Genomic DNA, 25,297 nt, shown 5'->3' with positions numbered 1-25,297 from the left:
AGCACTATTGAAGAGTTACTTATTGTAGGAGGGGGAAACAAAAACTGAGAAATCAGATTTGCGTAGTGTTGCAAATAGGGAATGGCAGATGATAAGAACACCAACAGCTTGAGTAAAAACAGTGAGAAACATACCCATGAAAGTGCTGTTACTGATAATAGATGACGGTTCCAAACTTCTGTTTAAATCAAATTTGTCTGAGTTAAGACTTCCGCTTTTTAGTCCAGTTCCTTCATTTTGAGTATAAATGGAGGTAATCAATTTGCCACTTGCAGCCTGCATTCCAACAATGCCAACACATTGGTCAAAGGGATCTTCCAGTGGAGGCGAGTATTGGTAACAGTCCTTTTTCTTTAAATATCCAGACTCATATGGGTCCAGGTTTACTGTTCTTTGGTCAGGACTGCAACCTAAAGAAGATGACAATTTTTTTTATAAAGATTTATCATTGTGTAAAATTGAATTAGAATTATATTTTTTTCCAACTTACTTGTGCTGCAGGCTTCAAAGGCCTCAGAACCATACGTGTTTCCTTTTAAATACAAAGTCCCTGAAGTCCCCAGATAGTGGCATAGGAATGGATCTGCAACACCCTCCATGTCTGTTTCACTGCCATTATCTAGGTGGCAAATACCTTAAAAATATAATTGACATGTCAGCGTATGGTCTTTTATTAAGCTTCAATTTATGCTTTTTTAAGTAAATTCTGCTAAAAACCTAAGCTTTTCAATTAAATTTCACAGTATATTTAGAGCTTGCTTAAGTTTAACCTAACCTTTTGATGAAAAGGCTAATTCTAGAAAGCACTCAATTAATTAGCTTGACTGAGAACGTGTCACACTTTGCTTCATTATATTGTCAGAACCAAGGACTTGCTTCCTCTAAAACACTGGAAGCCAGGCTCATTTTCTGTTGCATAGCAGAGCACACTGCTCCTTTTGCAGCAGAGAGAGGTAATGATAAATTTATGGGTGGAAAAGTCAGAGGGAGTCACTGGCTGCTCCAACAGCTCTTCTGCCTTTCAGCTCAGCAGCCTGAAAGCTATGGACTTGCTCCATGGTCCTTGCTCTGCAACAAGGCAGCTCCTCTCACTACCTCACAACTCCTCCATTGACATCAGCTGACGGCATCTCTATTCCTAACTCCTTCCCAGTAAGATGCATTTTCCTCCCAAACTGAGGTATGTTTTAGATTCTTAGTGGCCAAATACATAAAAATACTGCATCTTTAAATCTACACTCACCTTAAACTGCTTGTTAACATTGACCCTAACAACTTTTCTAACAGGAAACTTTACCAATTATATTATACTAAAGTTACGCCGGTATTAGCACCCATCTCTACATTGCATTACAAGCATCCTTTTCAAGCTGCAACAGAGGAAGACACACAATCCTTTTTGAACACTCTTGTTTCAGAAATGTGAACATCAGTTTAAAGTTACCCTTGAGACTAGAGAAAAAGATTTAAGCAAAACCATAGTGTCATCTGGATGGACAGAACCAAGTTTCTGTTATTAGCTTGTTGATGCAAGCACATGCAATAAGTCTTATACCCTCTCTTCAACTTCGGTGAAGATGTTTCACTAGTGCTATTTCAATAAGTTAGCAAGACAATAGCCAAACTGTAGCTACTCAAGTGAGCTGGAAAATCTGCTTAACATTTCATACTTACCATTACTGTCCCTCTGCTGTAAGAAATACCCTCCCATGGAAGACGTGAGAAACTGATGATGACTGCCATTTTCAGATGAACCATATCCATCCTGCCTTTCAGCCAGCGTGCCCTGGGATGACAGGTAACTTGGAATGTCAGCAGGCAAATTTGTTTCATCTGTGGTGAAGCAAAACATGCACAAAAGCCATCAGCATACTTCAGGGTTTGTACAGCATTTTTAAATTTGTCAGCACAGTGCTGAAAGTAACAAGCAATTCACTCTTCTGAATGACTAAAAGCACATAAATGTTCCTACAACAAAGTCATTGGAAAGTAACCACAAACATATTTTTTTTTCTTCCTTCCAAGACTAACCTTCAGTTTACACACCTGTATTTGTGATGCTGCAATCTTCATTTCTCCTTCTGGTGTGGTAGATGATGACCACCCACACCAAGGAAGTGCCCACCACGCAGCAAACCACAGCTATGATCACAATGCCAACTGTGGCCCATCCATCATCATCAAGTGATGGAGCAATGTTTTGAGGAGAATCACAGGTGGGAGTAGGAATTACATTAAGACGAATGTTGCCTCGTTCTGTTCCAAGTGTATTAGACATTTCACAAGTGTACTTCCCAGCATCTTCTACATCTGTATCTACAATAATCAGTAACTGATTGCTTGCAGCAAAGAAATGTCTTTCTGTTACCACGAGAGGGCTGTCATCCTTAGTCCAGTTCAGTCGGGGTGGAGGGCTACCACCAGCAATGCACTGCAAGACTGCAGTTTCACCTTTTGTTACAGTTCGATCCAGCAAAGGCCGCAAAAATGATGGTGTTTCTGAAAAGAAAGAATAGGCTTTATGTGACCTTGAAAGAATCGGAATATGCCCCTTTCCTTCACAGCTCAAGAGGAAAAGCTAAATTAAATGCATCAGTAAGGGCTAATGAAGCTTACTGTCGTTCTGAGAGAAAACACTTTCAAGGAATTTGAACTAAGAGCCTGCAGTCTGCATGTTAGTTGATCAGATTTAGATGCTTGTTTTCCTTACAAAGATAAAATCACACACACTTAAGAGTGTAAAGAAATAGGTTAAAGATGGTTAACAAAACATCAGGAAATTAAAAGTTAAAAAAAAAAATCTCTAAAGAAAGACATCAGCCCATTTTTCTTTTTCTACATATTAGAAGTTGTTTCATCTGTATCTGAGAAATGAAGCATAACTATCCTTTATTACTGTGCATTATAATAGTGATTGTGTGCTGGAATACATATTTCTAATCTATAATTATGTGTCAATACATAATATTTCAGAAGATTATAATTACTATTCTATTCTTACTATGACTAAAAATAATGTTATTTTTAGTCAGCATACGATTTTAAAACTGCTCAGCAATAGTTCTGATCTTCGAGAAGACTTATGTCTTTAAGGATTGCCAATTTTTTACCTAGTACTGTTAACGTTGCATTAGCTGAAATGCTTCCAGCAGTGTTCTGAGCTGTACAGCTATAAACGCCTGTGTCCTCTATTTTCACGTCCACAATAAAGAATACGTCATCTTCAGGCATGACATGCATACGCCTCTTGCGTGCTGCAGGAAAATCTGTTCCACCATCTTTCTGCCAAGCAATCTGGGGGACAGGATGTCCAACTGCAGCACATTCCAAACGTGCCATTGCCCCAGCACGAATGGTTAAGTCCATGGGAATCTTCGTAAATGAAGGCAGCACTAAAGGAAAATTAGTGATACCAAAATGAATAATAAATCATATATGAAAGACATATTTATTTTTTAGCACAGTGTATTCATTATTTTAACACCCTTCTTAGGCCTAAAAAAGCAGTAAACCCATACAACCTGAATTTATCAATAGACAGCCAACAGAAAAGGAGGGAGATATGAAGTCTGCAGGACTACCAAGATCAAAATCTAATTCTGCTAACAGCTTCCTTCATGATCTTGCCACAGAAACTCTTTAAACAGTATAGACATACCCCCTGTGAAGAAAATATTAGTATTTAGATTAGTATTTTCCTGTTGTGTTACACAGACTTTGTCACATTTACTAAAAATTTGGTTTGTTTTTTTTTGCTATACTAGTTCAGCACAGTGGGCCCAGATGTAAAACTGGACGGTGATCTTGGAACCAGATACGTTTCAAGAAATCTCAGCTTATTAAGGGATCTTCTAAAAGATGCAGATGATGAGAATGGAAAGAAATATGTTTACATATCTTGATTAAAATGATTATATTTCAAATCCACAAGCAAAAAGTAACATACTTACTGTTTACTGTAAGTTTGGCTTTAACAGAGTAGGATGAACCAAAGTGATTTGAAATAACACACTGGTATTTCCCTTCATTGCTGAATTCAACGTTGCGTAGCCGAAGGATGGTAGTATACTCCATCACTTCACCACCCTGTGCCCGGAGGTGTGCATAATTCTCCATTTCAGCATCATGCAGTAATTCATTGTCTTTCTTCCATGCAAAAGTCATTGGGGAATCACTGCTGCTGGCTGCCGAACATACAAAACTCAAATTGGAGCCTTTAATTGCTGACTGGGTTTCTGGCTGGACAGTTATCTGTGGCTTAGGAAAATCATCTGCACGGAGGGGAGAAGGGAGAAAAAAAGTAACACCGAGGAAGAGAAAAATATATGTGAGCCCTGAGGACTCTTTTTAGAAAGAGTTTGTAAGACTTGTTTTTATAGGTTTGAGAGAAGAGTCAACTAAGTATTTATAAAATGGATATACAATGCTTTCATTTTAAGTTTTGTCAACCTTAGGGCATTTAAAGATGCCATATTTATGATTTTTTTCTGCCAAGTCATCTCTTATTGAAGAGAAAGCACATTTAAAAGCAGACTGCATGTACAGTTTGTTCAACAGAAGCACTGAAAAAGAACTACCCCTTGACATCTGTAAGAACTATTTCAAATGTCAGTCATGAAGCCTACCCTTCATCTTTACAACACCTGAGGTTGCTATGATTTTTTCTTTATTGAAAGCATAGTTCTTCTGCTATCAGAAACAGCAAGTTAAAGTCCAGGGTTTTCCCAAAACCCATACACACACACAAAAAAAAATCATGCACGAAAGTAATTTTTCAGATTATTTGCAGCTGTTTTGTATACCTTGCAAATGCAGCAGTGCTGAATCCCTTAAGAAGACTCCACACAAAAATATCAAACGGTTATTTTCTGGAGGTCCTTTCATGGAGAGTAAGTTACCCTAACAACACTTATGTTACTTCACACGGTTAGTCACCTTCTGAACTAGTTATTTTGTCAAATACATGTAGACGCATATACAAAAGGAATGGGCAATTAAATGCTTGGTCTCCCAGAAGTAGAAGGCTGAGAGTATTCCCAGCTCCCATGATGTCTCCTATCTACCAACAAAGGCTCAAGCCCAAACTCTGCACGTAGTGAAGGAAAAGCCTTCCTAAATCCAAACTACTCCTTACCACAGACTTGCTTGCACTGCAGAGCGTTAAAGGCTTTACCTCACCCCTTCGCCTTTTTATGTCTCATCTGCTTCAGAGCAACAAACAAAAGGATCAAAGTGTAATTTCCTTGAAAAACCTCAACATAGCATGTTGCAAAAGAACATACAGATAGCCCGTACCTGAACCATCTACAGAACACCTGGAAGTCTGGAGCTGAGCTCCAGCTACAGGGTAACATGGAAGTCCTCCTGATCTGGGACTCCTGATCTTGATGTGCATCTTAAAAATCTCCCAGGCCAGTTTTACCATCTCCCAGTTTTACCTCCTTTATACCTGTGTATTAATCTGTCCCCAAGACAGATTACAGCATTTGCAAAAATACTTGATACTTGCATTGACTTTGCTCAAAGATAACTTTAAGAAAACATAGTATATACTTAAATGAGCCACATGAAACTACAGCAGGACATATTTCACTCTGTTTCAGTTGTATTATCAATGGAATAACAATATAATTTAATGTGGCAATTATTTGGGGGAAGCTGTGAGAAAGTCACTCAAATAAGCAGATATTACAGAATACAAAATAACATCTCAGGATAAAATAGCAAACCTGGTTTGTTTGTTTGTTTGTTTTTTTGGTTTTTTTTTTTTTTTCAGTACAGCATGTTTATTTGAGTACATGTATCACACAAACACAGTTACACAGACGTATCACAAACATACACTCTTTCACTTTTGAGGAATATATTTCTTACTTTATAGAAGCCACTCGGCTATTATATAATGGATAACTATTCCTCACCTAGGCTATACTTCTTTTTTATTTATTTTTTTTTTTAGCAACATTAAACTGAATTAATTCAGGTCACCAAAGCATCTCTTCTACTTTTCTTCCACAGGTATCTTTGGTACAGAAACGTTTCATGATTTGTTTCAGCTTGAAATACATGCTTTTAGAAAATATAAATTATATGGTTTTCCTATTTTTTAGCTTCACAGAAGCTTGTCTAATATGTGTCTTCCTTTAACAAATACAGGATGACTCCCTCCTGTCTCCTGTTTTTAAAAGTGTAACTTCACATGATTTGAAGGATTTATACACTTACACAAATAATATGTAATAGATTATTTTAATTTCAATCTATTCCTCCTGAAAACTCTATAAAAGCAAAAGTGGTCATTTTAAACTTATAATGCATGTACATCCAAAAGTCTAATGATAGCACACTTTTAAAGATTTAATAAAGTAAGCAGTGAAACACCCACTGATTTCATTAACAGATTCTTGTTACTTCTGCATCACAGTTACTTTGTGTGTTAAATGTATCTACTTACTCTTAATACATCCCTCTTTGCCAACACATTTTAAATGTTTTAAAATTAATTCATTACAAATGGCATTCAGCAACTAAAAGAAAGATCGCTGTCCCCTGTGGTTTAAAAAATAAGAGATATATATTTAAATCCCCCAACTGAATATATTGCCTGAGTTTCTCATAAATAATTATGTATTATTCATATATACTTCATTAACTATCGAACAATCAGTAATTTCCTGCACTATGTCAACTTCTACTTTTCAGCACTAGCTAAATTATGCACTATGTACTCATTAGTTAACATTAATATATTAAAACATTTGAATGCTAACATGAAAGGATAATTATTTTTTTTTAATGTATTATTTTATATTCTGTGCCTGCTTTGTCACTAAAAACAGGATATGTTTAGAAATAGCAAAAATTAAGCAATCCGGTTTGCAACAAAATGAAAGTTATTGAGAAGACAAATATGATAACTGTTGTCTCCAAAGAATATAAAGTTTGAATTGCATTAAGAGAAAAATCAAATGTGCACAACAAAATATGACATCCTGTTAGCTGTTTCCTGTGATTTTCCAAGATCTCACATAATGTATCAGAGTATTCAAATACACTTGTATCTTTGCTCTGAACTCCTAGTTATTCTCTCCCTCACGTACATCAAGGTGATAATGAATGCTACGAAACATATGAAGAGATATGTTATTTTAAGGCAAATGCTATCACCTCAAATTCTCACACTGTCAAGTAAGAATATTTTATTGGCATTCACTATCTGGTATACTGAAATACAAAATATTAGTAGTACAACTGTGGAAATTGGATGTTTCAAAATACAGTTGAAATACAAGCAACAACTTGGTGATTCCAAACACTGTTAAAGTAGACTTCAGGCACACACAAAAAAAGGTCAGAATATGGCTATTTTACCTTCAAATTTTCTCAGCTTAGGAATAACATCAAATCTGATGAAGTATGAAAGTAATTTACAAATAAACAAAACCACAAACAGCATCTTAAGTTTGCCAAAATATGTCTCACTTAAAAATGATAGTTATTTAAACAATATCAATCCTTTAAATCTAGAAAAGCATATACATTTACCACCACAAACTGTTGAGCTTTCGCTTGTACACTATGCTATGTTCTATATAAGCTGTACATGAAACAAAAGTCAGAAAAATGTCAGTTTCCATCTTGTAGAAAGCCACAAACTTTTTTTCTACATCAGAGTTTGGGAACAGAGAAGAAAATGTTAACAAATATTAAACCCTTTCCATTTTACTAGTGAAATAAAAACATATCAGAGAAACCACAACAAAAAAATTGATTCATTCAGCGAATTTTTTTTCTATGAAATGAGGAATAGAGAACATACTCACCACAGACAAATCCATCAAGGCTGACGGCAAAAATACTTCTGCCTTTTAGCAGCTGAGGATGGGCACAACTGGCATTTACAAAGCTCTGAAAGTTGTTCTCTGATAACCACTGTGGTAGCCATTTTAACTGGCAGTCACACAAGAGACTCGATGTGTTTAAGTGCCTAAGAAAAAGCAATTACATTCAAAGACAGTTTGCCTTTTTTTTCTTTTAGACAGGTCCTTATGAACACAAGTCAATACAAAGCTAAGCTTCAACCTAAATACATACATTATAAGAGAAAGATACCAATACTATTTAAGAGAAAGATACCAATACTATTTAGTTCAAATCTGATTACTGTATTGTCAGGACTTCAGTATTTTACAAAGCAGATATGTTATCCTCAACTCCTTGTTTCTACTACATACATGATTCCAGGCAGTTAGGCACATTTCTAGTGTCTTGGGTACAAAACTGCCATCAGCAGTGGAAGACACAGAATGGGCTCTTAGGACAACAGTCCAGAAGGCTCTCTGAAAGTTAACATCAAAAAAAATCTGAGGCAATTTCCTCATATTCCATTTTTTTCTCCTCCTTGGGGAAGGATGGTTAAAAAGAAGATGTGGTGATGAAGAACAGTCAGTGGTGCAATAACAAGTGTAGGAATGATTATCAGCTTACCTAATTTACATGAATAACTACATTCACAGAGAAAGAAAAAAAAAAAGGCAGAAGAATAAGCCAAAGGTATATTCTGTGTATATATAATCAATAGGTAAAGTAGGGAGAGTTTCAGTTTCAGCTGAAAACCTAGAATGACCATTTAAAAAAATAATTAAAACACAGTCAGTAATGAAACTCTTATCAAAGTCTGCAATATTACCTACTCTTGGAGAAAAAGGAAAACTAATTTATGGATCCAGCAAGAAAAATAGCTGTAAAGGTAAATGGAGACATACTAATTAACATAAAATTCTTGTTTTTTTTTTTTTCTTGAAAAGGAAGAAGCTCTGTGCTATCTTTTCACCCTAACACTGCAGAAACAAAAATCCAGGGATGTCAGCTGACCATTTCACATCTAAATGAAACAGGTCATCTTTCATTGAAGTTCTAAGGGCATTCTTGTTATTCTCAGGAGGCAGTAAAAGCACAGTAGTTTTAGCTATTCTGATGCACAGGATACATGTCATATTGTTTTCAGATTTACTCTCTAGGGGCCTTAAAATAAAACAACTAGATGGGAATTTTTATTAAATAACTGTACTTCTGAGAAAGTAAACATAGCTGTAGACATACATATTGTTTAATATAATTGTCTACATATTGTTTAACATAATTGAGGTGCACCAAATGTTTCAGAAGTAATAGGGGAACAACAGCAACTTCTCAGTAGTTACTTCACTGAAGTGTTCATTGACCGGTATCTTCTAGCATCTTACATCTCCTGGAGCAGTGTTTTAGCCTGTCATTCCATCACATCTGATCACTCTTCAAATCATCTCCATCAAAACCCGTCAGACCTGGGCTCCCACAGCTTCTCTTTTGCCAAATCTAGCAATTGCCCTGCAACTGGCTAGCTAAGTTCAGCAAATTAATCAAGTAATACAACCAGATCCAAACTAAGGAAGTGGAAGGCAAAAACTGGCTGGCTATGTGTAGGAATATGGCTGCTGCTTTCTACAACTATGCCACAATATGAGTCAAACTGAACTTTAAATGAACCAAATACGTAAGGTTTCTTGATACCCTCTCTACTGTGCCCAACACGGTAATGGTAATACTGGAGAACACAAGCGAGAGGCTCCAAGTACTCATAATAAGAACTACATCATTTTGCTATTCTCCAGTTTGTTGCTGCAGTACACAATAGAGAAACTCAGAACAACAGATCTGACTACAGAAGACTGATATGAATAGAGGAGGAATAAGGAAGTATGAACTGTGCTCAAAACACCAGGAACAATGACTAAATTTTTCTCTTCAGCAAAATGCAGCTATAAAATCTAATGCCTCGATCTAGAGAAAAAGAGAGGGGAAAAAAAAGCTCACTAAAAAAAAAAAATACAGTCGTCCCATTGACCGCTTCACAACTTTTGTGAAGATCTGTCCCTTTGCTACTACAGGATAGAAGGACCCAATTATAAGCACTGACAACCGGGTCTTTACAAAAGAATTACGTTACTTCATTTCACTGGTCCAGTAAGCTTCAGCTCAGCAATAGCATTGCTGATGTTATAGCACATTACATCAAAGTCTGCCTTACCTAACATCTATTAGAAATCAGCCAATTTAAAATCAGGACCCCGGACACCAAATGTAGCAGAAAATGAACATTTCCTACCCTACACTATCTTACTTAAATACACTCATCACTTAAAAAGTAAAAAGTAAGAAAACTTTGACACCTTCAGATATGTTAAAATAAGAGTTCACCACTGCATCAGGCAACGTCTCACAAGGCTTTTTTATTTATATGTTTATATGGATATACACATTTAATAGATGTGACATTTTTAGACAGAAACTTACAATTCTTTGAGTTTCTTCATTTGTGAGAATGCATTTCCTTGAACTGACATAATTGCATTGTTACTTAGATCTCTAAAAAAAATCCAAAAATATAAAATAAATAAAATATAAATATAAAAATCATTAGGGGAGGAAAGAGTAATTTATTAAATTGAATGTATTTAGAATGAAGACTCCAGGAATAGTTTGCTACATTACTGATATACAAATGATTCCCTAGCTCAAAAACCAAAGCAATAATATTAAAGAATTTTATAGCATGCTTAATACACGTAACACTTTCTGCATTAATATCAAAGCTCATATTCAGCAGATTACAAAATTAGAAGAAAACTCTTAAGAATACTCCATCATCCAGGGTAGGAGTGTTCCATTCAAAGTCATGAGTAAAGCTTGTCAGTCCTATTTTTGTTTCAATTAGTATCAAAATTCGTTTTTTCCAATGTTGGTTTAAATATGAATATCTACTACTTACAGGTGTTCAAGTGCATCCAAGCCAGAAAATGCTTTCTTTGTAATGGATCTGATCCTGTTTCCTTGCAGTATCCTGAAAAATATTAAGAATATAATGCAAAAAAGATGGGAGCATTTTTGGAGCTAAACAATTGCATTTGTGACATTTGTTTCTAAACTTGGACTAATTAGCACCATTCAATCTTCCCCAGTGCAGGCAAATGTCTCACCTTTAAAATATACCCATTTGTTGTACTCAACATCTCAATTTTACAATGATTTTAAAAGATGTTAAAAGTATAGAATTCAGTGATATAGGTTACTTAAAAGTATACACATAAGCATCTTTTTTTTATTTGTAGACGTGCATTTGCAAATTATATCTTTTTTGCACAGAAACCTTTTCTATTGGATGCTGCATTACTTTATTAAAGACTATTCCTGTCACTATGCCTCTGTAGTATTTGATAATACACTTACACTTCCTATATTATAGGAAACCCTCATTCTTTCTAAAATGTTTCTATAAATAGTACAGCATTTAAAATTTGAATGTATATTTCAGATTAATTTGACTTGAAGTCTGAAAGTTCTGTTTATAGAAAGGAAAATTTTATAGCAAACAAAACGGTAAGGGAGAAAAATCATCTCAGCTATGGAAAATATAACATCATGTTGGACTGGCCCCTTGGAACAGGCATAATATAAGGTTTTGTTTTTTTTTTTTTTTTTTTTTTTTAAGGAATCAGACAAAATATTGTAGCAGTACTCACAGCTTTGTAAGTTTATCCAGACCAGAGAAGGCACCATTCATATCTTCAATAGTCCATGATATTTCATTGTTTTTCAGATCCCTATTTAAAGGAAAAGGGTATAGGGAGAGAAATCAATGAGAACTATCAGTTATGCCTTTTTCCACTGAGAATTAGAAAGATCACAAAACCAAAGCTTTGAGAACTGTCAGAAAACATACCCACATTCCCCCATTCCCCTGCAAGGTTTTTCAGATATGGGACTATCACTGAAGGAACATCAGATCAACTGCAGCCCCTTTCAATGAAAGCACATTTGCACCTTTTTAAGTTCTTAACATTAACACACAGAGAACACACGGATTTATTAATAAATCATTTTTATATCCTGTAACGTCTACAGTAGTAGTTAAATTATCTATGAAGCACAAAGATTAGAGAGATTTGTGAAAAGATGGTGTCTCAACAAAGAATCAACAGGGTAGGGCTAGAGGAGAACAAGTCTAGGATAAGTCTACTACCTAATTCCTACACCATGTCAATGTAGGCAACTGACAAATCTCTGACTACATCTTTTTATGACCCGTATCTCTCCACATACTTAAAAAAAACAAAACAAAACAAAACAAAAAAAAACAACAACAACAAAAACATAGCACACACCAAGCGTATGAGGAATGAATATACCTCTGAATGTTAACAACTATTTCAAAGCCTAGAGGGAAAAGTAACTATTTCATTGATCTAGGTAACAGATGAATTGGTGATACAGAATTGGAAGAATCTAATGAAGCAGAATATTTTTAGATTAATTTACTTCTTTATTCTCCCTTTAAAAATGCTATTTCAAAAAAAAAATATATATATATCAAATGCTTACAACAACTGCTCTATCAGTATAAGCATCAACATAAGAAGCGTTGAGTTGTGCCACCCTAGCTCTACCACGATGGAAAACATTGATCCAGTTAAGACACAACTGTGACCCAGGATCCCAAAAGCTGTGGGTAGCAGTGCTGCCTGCTGCCTTTGAATTTGCCTTTACTCTAATAATGCCACAGGAAGTTTGTCTTATAACTACCAGCATGCATTGCGCACAACCTTAAAGAAAGAAGTCTTCCCTTTCACAACTACTCTGAAAAGAATAACTTACTGAAAAAAAATGTATGCTTATCTAGGAAAGTTAAGAAAAATTTGTGCATTATTTTAATTAAAAACACACAAAACAAAACCTTTCTGTGCACTGGGGTTTTTGTTTATTTGTTTGTTTCCTTTTCGTTTTTTGTTTGTTTGTTTTACATCAAAAATCAAGTCTGTCAACTTACAAAGTCTGTAGACTGGAAAGTCCCCGGAAGGCACAATCAGCAATGTAGTTTACTTTGTTGTTTCCAATATATAGTCCAACCAGCACGCTTAAGCCAACAAAGCTTGAATCATCTAACCTTGCTAAATGATTGAATGTCAAATCTCTGCAAGTTCAAGGAAAAAAGGACTTTAATGTTTATGTTGCAGCATTTATTACTCAGTTCAACCCAGGTGATTCTTTCAGGCAGGGAAAATGTTCTTTCCCTTACAACTATCACAAAATCCACTACACTATTTTTGACCATACAGCTTATGTAGCATTTATGATTATTCACAAATTACTGCAGGATGAATTTCTTTTATTTGAAAATGACTGTGTTACAGCTTTCATACAACTGCCACAGTGAAATGAAGCAGTCATGGTTGGCTTCAACTTCTTCCAACAAAATGCAACTGTCTTACACACAAAAAAGTTGCTGTCACCTTGGAAACTTTGTTATGAAAAATTCACAGATCAGTGGTAAGAAGCTCATGCTTTGGCATGTACCCAGGTTTCAAAACTGGAATAGAATAAAAGCTACTCACAGCTCACTGAGTTTTTGGCAAAATTCCCAGGCATCAGGACTGATCCTGCTGATGGCATTTTGGCTGAGATGGAGCTGCTGCAGCATCAGCAAGCCATAAAGCCAGCCTTTCGTTACCTCTGTTAAGTTGTTATGGTCCAGCTGCCTGTACACACACAAACAGACAAAAGTCCTAAGATTCAGAAACTCAGTGCTGTGCGTGCTTTGCCATGGGTCCACATCTGACTTCACAACACCAGCTAGATAGCTGCAGTCACTGTTTACATTTAGAGTTGTATGCATGCATTCAGAGTATGTTATTTCACACACGTAGTGCTTAATACTAACTGCTTTTCAAACCACACCAGAACAGTTTATTTCAAAAACATCTTTAAATCTTAGCAAGCAATTCTGTTCTTTATGTGCTATTCCGCTTAATATGCTATCAGCAGAATCTATGAAAGTTGATACTTACAAGACTTCCATGTTGGTTAATCCCCAGAAAGCACCATCCATGAGCCTAGTAACACCATTTCTCTGTAATTTTAATGACTTCAAAGCTGGAAGTCCTTGGAAAGTGAGTCCATCTATTTTTTTGATTTTGTTGCGATTCAGCTCCCTGCATCAATAAATTTTACAGTTATAGCAGAGCAAGTTTACCTGCATACCAACAACCTTTCCTACGTCCCTGGAAACAAACCTTATTTAAATACATGTCTTGCACATAAAACAACAAAAACGAGATGCAATACAAATTGAACATGTTACTGTAGTATGTTATGTTTAACTATTTGAATACTGTTCTACCTTTCCGATACTGAGGACAAGTACTTGATAGGTCCTTGATGTTCAGCTATAAAGAATACTTGTATATGTAGAATGTTATGATTAATCCTGTTCTCAAAAGTGAAAGTAAATTCCTGGTGTCTATCCAGAAGTAGAGTTGTAAATTTGGGCTTGTAATTGCAATCAATAATCCAACCTAGCCAGTATTAAATACGCTGCACATTTTTTCTCTGTTAATCTGGAGTCAAGCATTCTTCCCTCAGTCTCCACAACTAGTTACGGATAGTTTCTTCCCTCTTTCTCAGTGGTTTTGGCACTCACCCTCCCACCACTACACACACACCACTTTTAAGTCAGAGACTGTAAATGTACCCAAGTTAGTTATAAGTCATAACTAGCTGGAGAACTAGCTGCAGTGATGGTAGCACTCTGTATTTTCCATTTCCCTGCTCTTCACAGCATTTTCTTGGTTTTGGTCCGTTTCAACCATAACACCTGCATCAACCCCAAGCAGATTTCTAAGCTACGTGAAAAAGGAAATCTACCCCCATGCAATCACAGAGAATATTAACTACTTTTATAATGGTGAATTTTAAACTAGCTACTCTTTGCTAAATTAACAGTTTTCTTGTGATCCTTTTTTTCTTAGCAGCAATTGATATATGAAGAGACAGGACTGTACAATACTAAGAAAAGGCCCTCATATAGCAGTGAGTGATCATTTGCCTCTTCAAGATAGTCTTTGGTCTATCAACCTGCATCCCATCAAACCAAGAAGAATCCTCTTCTTCCCTCCAGGACATAAAGACCTCAATAATTCTCTCTATATACTTATCATTATACAGTTACTATACAGTTATTTTATTATACAACTACATTATTACACAGCTATTTTGCAGAGTCTCGGTCTTGGAATAATTCAACTTTCCTCTCACGTGTATACAAGCTCTATCTGATAATAACAAATACCTGACATAAAACCCTACTCCTCAGTGTCTGACCATCCACAAGCTGTAAAGAACATTCAGTAAGTACAACCTTCAATTCTTCCCACTCCTCCTCTGAATACCTCTTTCAGGTGGTAATACACTTTTTCTGCTTTCATTGCAAATTAGCTACCTGACATAATTGGATCTGCCTACTGACTGAATTGTGAATGGGTAGAACTTTTGTAAATAAGAATATTACCAACTTACAAAATTTCTGTTGAATCTGAAGATCAAAAAGTCTACTGAGATCATTAACAAATCATGAGCTTTTTATGACTATTTTCACACACTTCTGCAGAGGCTGAAGTCAAACAAAGGTTTAACTTAAAAAAAAAAAAAAAAAAAGTTTAACTTTAAAAAAAAAGTTTGACTGTGTCTTTCCTGGGTGCAAATGCAGTTCCCAGTTCCCAAAATTCCCAGTGCTGCCAAGCACCCTAACACTTCACTGTTCTTGTGACCTTTTACTTTCAAACTTATTATAAATTATAAACTAACAGGGTTTTTAATTTTCAACTCTTGACTAACTTATATGGAAAATAATTATTCACGATTTAACAAAGCACAGTTCTAGCCCATCCTCTTGTCAACTTACTACACTCAAGTTTTCCAAAAAGTGGAAGAAGATGTTTCCCCAGCCTCTTTCATATTCAATAGCCTTATCTGTTATTTATTAAGCAAAATATTTATAGACTGCACTATATCAGTGAAATCGATGGAGATCTATTTGCTTGAGCATATTGCTTATTGTCCTACCTTCTGAAAGCAAATTAATTCCCTCCATTTAACTATAATGGTTGGACTTGATGATCTTAAAGGTCTTTTCCAACCTAAATGATCCTACAATTCTAAATGTTTCTATAAAAATAAAGACAGACTGATGTAGTGAATGAAGTAAGTATATTTCACTATTTTCCAATGTTTTCTTACAAAAATACTATCACCCTTTCTCCATTTTGTCTTGCCCTTTTTTTTTTCTTTTGAAAAGCAAAAACAATTTTAACACAAAGACTATTCACATCTCACCAATATATAAAACTAGTTTTGTTCAGTACAAAGCTGTGGTTAGCAAGGGTTGTAGTAATATGTTTTCTGTGTCTGTCTCACTCTGCATCTGGTTAAATTAAAGGCTAAAGTTCAAGCACTGCCAGTGCTTTGGAAAATCTGAAAACAATTAGCCAATTGTAAGTTGCACTTACAGGTGCTGCAGATGGGAGAGTTTAAACATCTTTTGAGGGATTGCTGAAATTTTGTTCCTGTTCAGTTTCAATACTTGAAGTGTGGTAGACAAATTGTCAAAGGTACCAGGCTCCATGGAGGTTATTCGGTTACTGTTAATGTACCTGTTGAAACAATGTCTAGAAAGTTAAATTTACAGGTATTTAATAATTTTTTAATACCTAATAGTGAAACACAAAGCTCTTACACTGCCTATTCCACGATAAACTCAATTTCATTAATCAGAGCTCTTGACAACTTAATCCACAGTCAAATAGTATTTCACCACCAGTATTTTCGCTCCACTCTACAAGAGTGTATTATCGGCAGATGATAGCATGTTGCCAAAATATATTATGTTGCAACCCCATTACTTTATTCTCAGCATAGCTTTGGCTTTGCTGCATTACTATAAAAAGAATTAACAGAAATTCAAAAAGTCCATAAGACCCCATGTAACTCAAGACTTGACCAACCCCCACAACTTAAGTTCACTTTGCTACATAATTATCTCTCTCCAGACACATCTATTTGTTTCATCTTCAGATAATGACCTTCACCATGGACTAAAACACTTCATTGCACCAACTGATGTATTCAAATTTGCAACTGATAATAAGATCGGTGCTTGAAAGTAGGAATATTTAGTGGGTATCTAATTAAAAAAAAAAAAAATTAGTGCCTCAAAACACAGCCAAAAATTTCCCTCAAGATTTTTTGAAAGTAATCTGAAAAGAAAAAATGCAATACTAGGTTTTACTTACAGATACTTGAGCTGTAAAGAAGGAAATGAAGATATCTTTAGCTCTGATATGTTGTTGTTGCTCAAATCCAAAGTTTCTAGACTCTGAAATGGCTTCAGATGTTCAGACAAAATGTTGGCAATCTTGTTACTGGTCCTGAAATTTAAGGACAGTAGTTGAAAGTCTCTTGTCATTTTCAGAGTAGAACTTGTTAACTATGCACCACTTACAAAAATTAGTATTTCATTTCCCTGGTTGTTCTCTAAGCAGACCATTCATTTCTAGTCATCCCAAATCCCAGACCAGAATGCTATAAATAAACGTGTTCATCAACAGTTCTTAAAAAATATTCCCAGGACACTGGATGTAAAAAAGTACTTTCATCCAATTACTGCATTTCACAACTTTTAAAGCAAGACACGAAGCTTTATGATCATTTATTTCTGAACTATGCAGAAATATCTGGTATTTGCACTGAACAATATATCACAATATTATAATGAAATCAGGTATTATTTTTTTTAACCAAACTAACATCATAGTAGCCATATATTCTCCTTCTTTGTTCTGAAAATTCCTACAGCATGAAAATCAGTCTGAATTTCCATTAAAATAGAGCTAGATGAGATGAATGACAGTGTGCCCTCCCCCCCCCCCCCCCGAAAGACATTCTATAATTTTGCAAATAGATCTAGTATTTCATCCTGCAAATTTTTCTAGTGTCTTAGCAAAGAATAAAACTTGTGCTTCTCAGAGCTCTTCACAGAGGGTCTGGACTTCACGTCTGGTCAGGCTTCAGCAAAGCATCACACCCAATTCCACAACATAAACTGCAACTACTTAAAGACATGGGTATTCTGGTCTACTATAAAGAACACGCCTACTTTTACTTCCAATAAAATGTACTTTTTCCAGCAATCCTATTTTGTGTTCATATACAGCAACTACCAGGCTTTTCATTCCAGTTGCATAATGTGCAGAATTGTATGCATACATCAGCAACGTGAACAGGGTTACTCGTTTGGGGTTAATGGTACATAGAGGAAAAGTGATCATGATTAATTAAGCAAATGTAACCCAAAATGATCCTTGCTACCTTGTAAGTTCAAGTCAGTTCTTGCTGCAGTACACTCTGTACCTAGTATAATGAATGACCAAAATTTAGGCACTCTCCCCAGCTTCGAGAGATTGCAGGCAAATGTGATTTCAGGTTAAATTATCAACAAAAACATTGATTCTGGAAAGTGTTTGCCTTTATTGGAAATAATTGCTCTGGATTAAATAGTAAACTACTCATTTAGGATAAGCATGGACAATCCTCACATATGCAAGGGAGGGATTACTACTTAAAACAAAAAAATCTTGACTCAAAAATTAAACCATAAGTTAGATTAATGGGCCTTCTGACCACATGTGGGAATGGGTAAGTGATCTTGCAGCCCCTCCAATGCCGCCCTTGTATCGTGTTTCATTCCTCAGGCTGTCTGGTAGAGCTACCTTTTTTTTCTTTTAGCTTTTTTTTTTTTTTTTTCAACTCTTAACTGAAAGTATTTATAATAAATGGAAACAAATTACTTTAATAAAAAACAACAACAAACACCACCACCATGTGTCAGTTCCACTGGCCAAATGAGACTGTGAGCTAGATAACAGGTCATAGAGAGTTGCCTTTATGCATTAGTTTGTTTATAAGGTAATTACTAACAAGGTATTAAAACTGCCAATTACTTGAGTGACGAATAAAATTTTCCTTGCAGTAAAAGTGTGCTCCAGCAGAAGCCAGCAATTTCCTGAACTGCACGCCTCCTAAATTGCAGTGTGAAAGTGTTCAGTTATAGACATGGCTTACACAGTGCTGTCTTTGTGTCAGCATTGCTTCATAAAACAGAAATTCCTTACAGCTGGCAGGATAATAGCCCCTGTATTACAAAGTTTAGTTGGACCTAATGGAACTGAATAAAACTCTTATACAGCCTTCAGATTAGCACTTAAACTAACTGGCAAATTAGCTGACACAGGCCAGGTTACAACAAAAACAAACAAAACAAAACAAAAAATACAGCTTATTTGTTTCAGGGAATGTTCTTTCTCAGTGATGACAAAGTCATATCACGAGGAAAAAGTAACTTCTTTTGTTCACTGAAACAGAGCTACACATCAAAGTTCTCATCCATTTCACAGTGAAAATCCAATGAGCCCCCACTGTACCCCCCTGCCTAGTAGAAGGTACTGAAATGCAAAATATTAAGTGCTTCCCTTCTTATTGCCCCAGACTGTTTTCTCTTGAAAAAAAAAATTCAAACACCCTAATTCACACTTAGGAGATTACCCAGCACTGAACATATCCCAAGCAGTTCTACCTTAAGGTCCAACTTTAGTGAAAATGAGAATTTAATTCTAATTCGATTTTTCTTCACGACATCATTTAAGTAAATCAAATAAAATTTCTATCAGCTTCCTCATCAGTGCCAAATACACATCAAAATTAGTCAAGAAGGACATGTTTGAAAATGCAAGCATGCTTAATTGTCACAACACAACCAAACAGCATCCTCCTGTCTTGTCACAATGACGTACATTTGCTCACCCTACAAAAAAATTCCAGTGAAATTTGCAGTTGCTGTGCTCAGACAAAGGGAGCTGCACATACTACACGGGTTTCATTTTTCACATCCTCAAGGGAAGATGAGAGCAGACGGAGATCCCCCTCCAACAAGCGAACCAGTGCACCAAGTTCTCACGGAAGCATGCCTGTGGGAGTCAGATCAGTTTCTTCATATGCACAGGAAACACAGCATGCTGCAGCTTCCTTACAACTTTTCCTGATTCAGGTGAAGAGACAGGAGCACTGAGAAATATAGGCAAAACCACCAACATACCTGCATGAATTTGGATATATGTCTCTTGCCATTTGAGTGTCTACACTCCAACTTACAGGAGAAAAAAATAAGTGCATGCAGACTGATCTAATTATTCTCACACAAGTCCATGTGAATAGCATCTTAAGACAGAATATCAGTTTTTCATTAGGGATATGAGAAACCCTAGCTTTTCCTCTCTGCATTCATGACTTTAGCCATACCACTAGTCCAAAACATTTATAACAGCCCTATCAATCATGATCTCAAGATTCATTTCATATAAACAACAGCTACAACACATTTGACATATTGACTTGTACTTTCCTTGCCTCTAGGGAAATATAAAGCGGGACGGCAACTGCTGTATCCATTTTGTTAAGGATCTAGTTAACACTACTTCAACACATTTCTTACATACTGAAAAAAACATTTTTTAAGATCTGAGATAGTATAACTACGAATCTTTTGATTGTCAAAATACAATGTGTTCAATTTCAGAGAAGTAACTATGTAAACCTACAAATTAGACTGCTCATTGCTCTCATTCTGTAACATGGAAGCTGCAACTCTCATAGATTAAGACCTGAAGCCCTATCTTTTCTTTCTAAACAAAACCTCAGCACAAATACATATATATATATATACATATATATATATATATATATATATATATTCCTGCACTCCTTTCTCAACCATACCTTTCTTCAAGATAGATCTTGATCTGCTGTGTTTTGAGAACCTCTTCATCTTTTTGTCCTACACCATGATCCTGACAAGGAGCATGTGTATGAGTCTGGAGGTGGAGCAAACTGGTAAAACTGCAATTGTCTAGAAAGACAATTTTGGAGAGCTTTGTCTGTGCAGACTGTTTTCCAAAGTTGTTAGGTATAAAGCAACTCTGTTTTAACACCTTTGTAATTCTGGACTCAGAGTAACTCCAGTCCCCCAACTAACCCCTGGCTGAAACGATATATTAAATTTGTCTTAGGAACATGCAAATGCAATCATGCTGGAGTCTCTTGTTAAAGACTATGAGTATCTGTAAGGAGAAAAAAAAAAATGTTCTGCTAGGGCCAGATATGTCTTTCTGAGCATTGCTGAAGCCAAGATGCTGGGGTTCATAGATGTTTAGTTCGATGATCTTGTGTTTACACAGCCTCCAGATTAGAGCTGGCTTGGAGGCAGCCATGTCAGCACAGGCAAAGCAGACATGACTGTCCACATCCGAGCACGTACAGGGTGGTCTCCATTACGCTGCAGCACAAAGCCTCCTTTTTCATATTTCTTTAAATCTTTGTGGTTGCTCCAACCTGTCTTCCTTCTGTTCACCCAGTGGTGTCATACAACTGCTGTCATACAACTATTGCTTCTTGAACTTCCCCTCCCCCCTCCCCCCAAACTCCTCCAGACTTTTGGAGCTCTCACAAGAAACAATGATGTGAAGACAACGAGAAGAAAATTTAACCAAAAGATAAGAAATAATCTTCTATTACTTCATCTTGTAAAGATGAAAGATCAAGATTGTAATAAATTTCCTTAGAAAGTGTTGGAAGACTCATGTTTTGTGGCTTTTAGAATGAGGTTAGAAAACTTTAAGGAACGCATACCACAAAAAAAGTCTCTATAATAACTCCCCTAAAAGAGAGAAAAAAGATTACATTTTTCCACGGATTTCTACACAGTTGACTACTAAAATTAGACAGAACTTAATGAACAATTGCATATCTTAAAATATTGTAGTTGCAATTTCAAGCTTAACACTCCCCTTACAAAAATTCCCAGATGTGAATGAATAGGACTACAAACTTCTCATCACCAGACATCCAATTAATTGTATTGAATTAAGACCCTCCAGTTTTTAAAATCTTTGCAACAGTTATATATGGTGAAAAAAAAGGTTTCACATGAAATATTTCTGAGATGATAGTGCCAGAAATAGAGCCAGGAGCTGGCTCACTTCCAGTCCTACTTGTAAGTCTACAAGTCTGCTGCCCGGTTGACACACAGGCTCCACATGTTCCTTGAAGCAAGCAGGTCTTTCTTCTGAAGGCCTCGTTCTTTCCGCATTCCTTGTCTGTTATTGTTCTTTCAGGCCAGATGTCAGCAAGTCTCTGGTTTTATTTTTTGTGCTTTTTGATATATAGTCGTAGCTTTATAGTATAAAACCAAAACTCAGAAGACTACAGCCTATCAATTCCTTGTCCAAACCTTGGGAATTATGAAACCACACAAACTGAGAAAAGGTGTAGAGAAAGATGCAGAATAAAACTACTCCAGGATTCAGAGATGATTTCATCATCAAAAAGAAAACAGAGTCAAATACAAACTTCCAAACACTTGATACTTTACAACAATTCTCTCCTGATTCCAGTCATAATATCAGTACATAATGTAAGTTTCCTTCCAAACTCTTCTCTTGATACCCTGGCCTCTTCCCATTCCACTTCTTGGCCTTTCCAAAATAACCATGTTACCTAGCATGTGATAGCTAAATGAATGCATAAGCTCATCACTTTATTTTAATGAAGGTAAACAAAAGCAATGAAAACACAGCCATTTCAGCAGGAGCTGACAATAGAAATAACCCATTGCAGACTCGCTGCACTCCATGATTGTTTATTAATGCTAAAATCTTACAGAACTCTAAGTATGACCTAGATTAAACCCAGTGTAACACCCTCCAATGTTATAAACCACATTCTTGATCTGATTTATGGACTCATTAAGTAAAACCATCTATCCTTTACTTTCAGAGACTATTCTCCCTTTCCTAGAGTGCACTGAAGACTAGGCACTTCAGACTGGCCGCCCTTCTAGGTCCACTCCAAATCTCAACTGTTGAGGGATCTTCTCCTTGTCCACTTCTATTTCACTCAAGGCACTGAGTCACCACATACCACTCTTCCTTGCAATAACCGTCTACCACATCTCTATGCTATAAACCCAGTACTTGGCATCTCAGTTCATTCCAACTTTTAATGGTAAAATTTCCTGCCATTCTTCCATTTTGTCCCATGAGAATAGTGCTCTCTGTTTTTCTGATCCATTATTCTTTTTAATTCATCTTTTTCTTTAACAGTGTTTCTCAGAAAATCATGCCAGTTTTTCCACTGCAAATAGCTCATAGAATTTGCATTCTTTTCCATTCTCATTGCAAAAGCATTTGTCTAGGCTCTCACTACTTTATATTTCTGCTACAACAAACTCTGAGTTTCTAGATACTTCTTCCCTTTCCCATCATTCAATCTAATTGCTGTCATAAAAATCTAGTTTCCATGTCTGCAGGTCTGACTAAGGCAGGTTCCCTTTCAAATTCTTTCATTTACCTCCTCTTAGTCTCCACACCAAATGTCAAAGACTGCAAAAACTAATTCCAGTAAGTTTCTTTGCTCTAGCTTTTTGCTCACAACTTCAGCCCAAGTCACACATGGTTTACCACCACTCTCATTTTTGGGACTTCCTCCAAGTTGCCTTATGCCTGAAGCCCAGTCTGGCATTCCTCTATCCCTTTTTTCAATCCTTCTTCAAAACAAACTCTTCCAGGCAGCATCCAAATCTTAATCTTTCCCATAATAAAGTGGTAACTGAAGAGATGACAAGGCTGTAAAATATTTGACCAAAATTTTCTTAATATTGGGAGCCAGACTTCAGTTCAGTATGCTAGATTTATAAACACACAATACCACTTTCTCTGGCAAGCATAGAAGGGAAAGGCATCCACTCCTACTGAATGCAAGCTTTCATTTTCAAGACTTGCATCTAACCTTCTTTCTTGTGACTGCAGCTTTCTAAATATGAACTAAGATAGCGTTCTTCTGAATTCCACATACAGTGCTTTTCTCAGCCTACTGCAAGATGGCAGTCTGATTTGTCATTCCTATTCTTATTCCAAATAATCCTGCAAACAAGGGCTATGAAAAAATATGTCTTTACTGAAGGCACTTTACAAAAGCTTTCCTCACTGAGATACTGCCAAACAATGAAAATTATCACTCTTATTTCCACATCGGCAGTTTAGCAGATGTATAAACTATTTTACATGTTTGCTTCAACTAATTCAATTCTACTTCTCAAGATGACTGTATGAAGCATGATCTGGAATGTCAATATTTAGATATACATTTCCCTATTTTAAACAGAAAAGGGCAAACAATATTACCCAGGGAAGTGGTGGAGTCACCGTCACTGAGGATGTTTAAGGAAAGGTTGGACATGGTGCTTAGGGACGTGGATTAGTGGGTGACATTGCTAGTAGGATGATGGTTGGACCAAATGATCTTGAAGGTCTTTTCTAATCTTTACGATTCTATGATTAAAATAAGACTACTACTAAATAGAACAAAGGATTAATCACCACTTTTTTCCTGTAAGTACATTTGTGCATAAAATTAGATAGGTATTTTTGCTGCATGTCAATTAATCAAACTAGGATGAGATAGCACACATATTAAGAATGAAAAACAGTGATCAGTACATGTTCATGTACTGCTCCTCCAAAAAAAAAAGTGGGTGCAACACCCTCTTCTCATGGTAAAAAGAGTGGAAGAAAACACGAAGATGCCAAAAATACAGACGAATTTACAGATCTTTCATCATAGTTCGCCATCTTATTTAGCAAAGATCTGAGAAGCCACTTCCAACTTAAAAGAGTTAGTTTAGTTAACATGTAAGAGTGGAAAAAAAAAAAAAAACACCTTTTTTCAGACTACATATCTGAGTTAAGTGGTATGGAACACTCCCATTTTTATTACTTATAAGAACCTGACATTGCAATACCATAAACTACACAGAGTAAAGATTTGTAACACAATGAAGTTAGCTCTGCCTCCACTGCCTGAAAGCATAAGGCTTTACCAATCTCAGGGAACAACTGTGTTTTAAGTGGAGCAAAGCGCGCTGTCCACAGAGGAAATTTTACTGATGACTGAAATCATGATTAATGAGCAACTAAGCAAGATAAAGGGAAGAAGCTAATATAGTAAGACACAGAGATAAAGCTAGGTTATTCAGATAATATAGCTTTAAAACTTCACAGCTTGCTTATGCAACCTAGTATATTAAACTTGCAGATCTTCTCCAGTAAGTTCACCACGGCCTCTGCACAGATTAGGTGAGCAACAAGCAGAACCAGCCTTTCAGAGCAAATACCAGTCTGCACCTGAAAAAACTTTTTAGGCATTCCCTGTTACTTTTTGTTTGTTTTGCCTTTTTTTTTTTTTTAAACTTTTTTTTTAAACTTTTTTTTTAAACTTTTTTTTTTTTTCCTCCAAACCTTTGTTCTTGACTTAGATAACT

General features: G+C 36.0%; 1 protein-coding gene across 1 annotated transcript in view; it reads right to left on the bottom strand.

Moving 5' to 3' along the window:
• LRIG3 (leucine rich repeats and immunoglobulin like domains 3) overlaps positions 1-25,297 on the bottom strand; it is a gene marked incomplete at both ends in the record, with an annotated part of 42,970 nt that overhangs the window by 3,023 nt on the left and 14,650 nt on the right. The window contains 15 exons of the mRNA XM_084287150.1: positions 135-410; positions 491-634; positions 1,675-1,833; positions 2,047-2,499; positions 3,111-3,392; positions 3,951-4,271; positions 7,824-7,987; positions 10,336-10,407; positions 10,811-10,882; positions 11,562-11,642; positions 12,866-13,009; positions 13,431-13,574; positions 13,884-14,027; positions 16,380-16,523; positions 17,163-17,297. Of these exons, the coding sequence (XP_084143276.1) occupies positions 135-410; positions 491-634; positions 1,675-1,833; positions 2,047-2,499; positions 3,111-3,392; positions 3,951-4,271; positions 7,824-7,987; positions 10,336-10,407; positions 10,811-10,882; positions 11,562-11,642; positions 12,866-13,009; positions 13,431-13,574; positions 13,884-14,027; positions 16,380-16,523; positions 17,163-17,297 (2,735 nt within the window). The remainder of the gene's footprint in view (positions 1-134; positions 411-490; positions 635-1,674; positions 1,834-2,046; positions 2,500-3,110; positions 3,393-3,950; positions 4,272-7,823; positions 7,988-10,335; positions 10,408-10,810; positions 10,883-11,561; positions 11,643-12,865; positions 13,010-13,430; positions 13,575-13,883; positions 14,028-16,379; positions 16,524-17,162; positions 17,298-25,297) is intronic.

Source organism: Netta rufina (assembly GCF_964035555.1).
Source record: "Netta rufina genome assembly, chromosome: 1".
Taxonomy (NCBI): Eukaryota; Metazoa; Chordata; class Aves; order Anseriformes; family Anatidae; genus Netta; species Netta rufina.
Note: the sequence above shows the minus strand (reverse complement) of the source record. Positions and strands in the feature narration are given on the sequence as shown.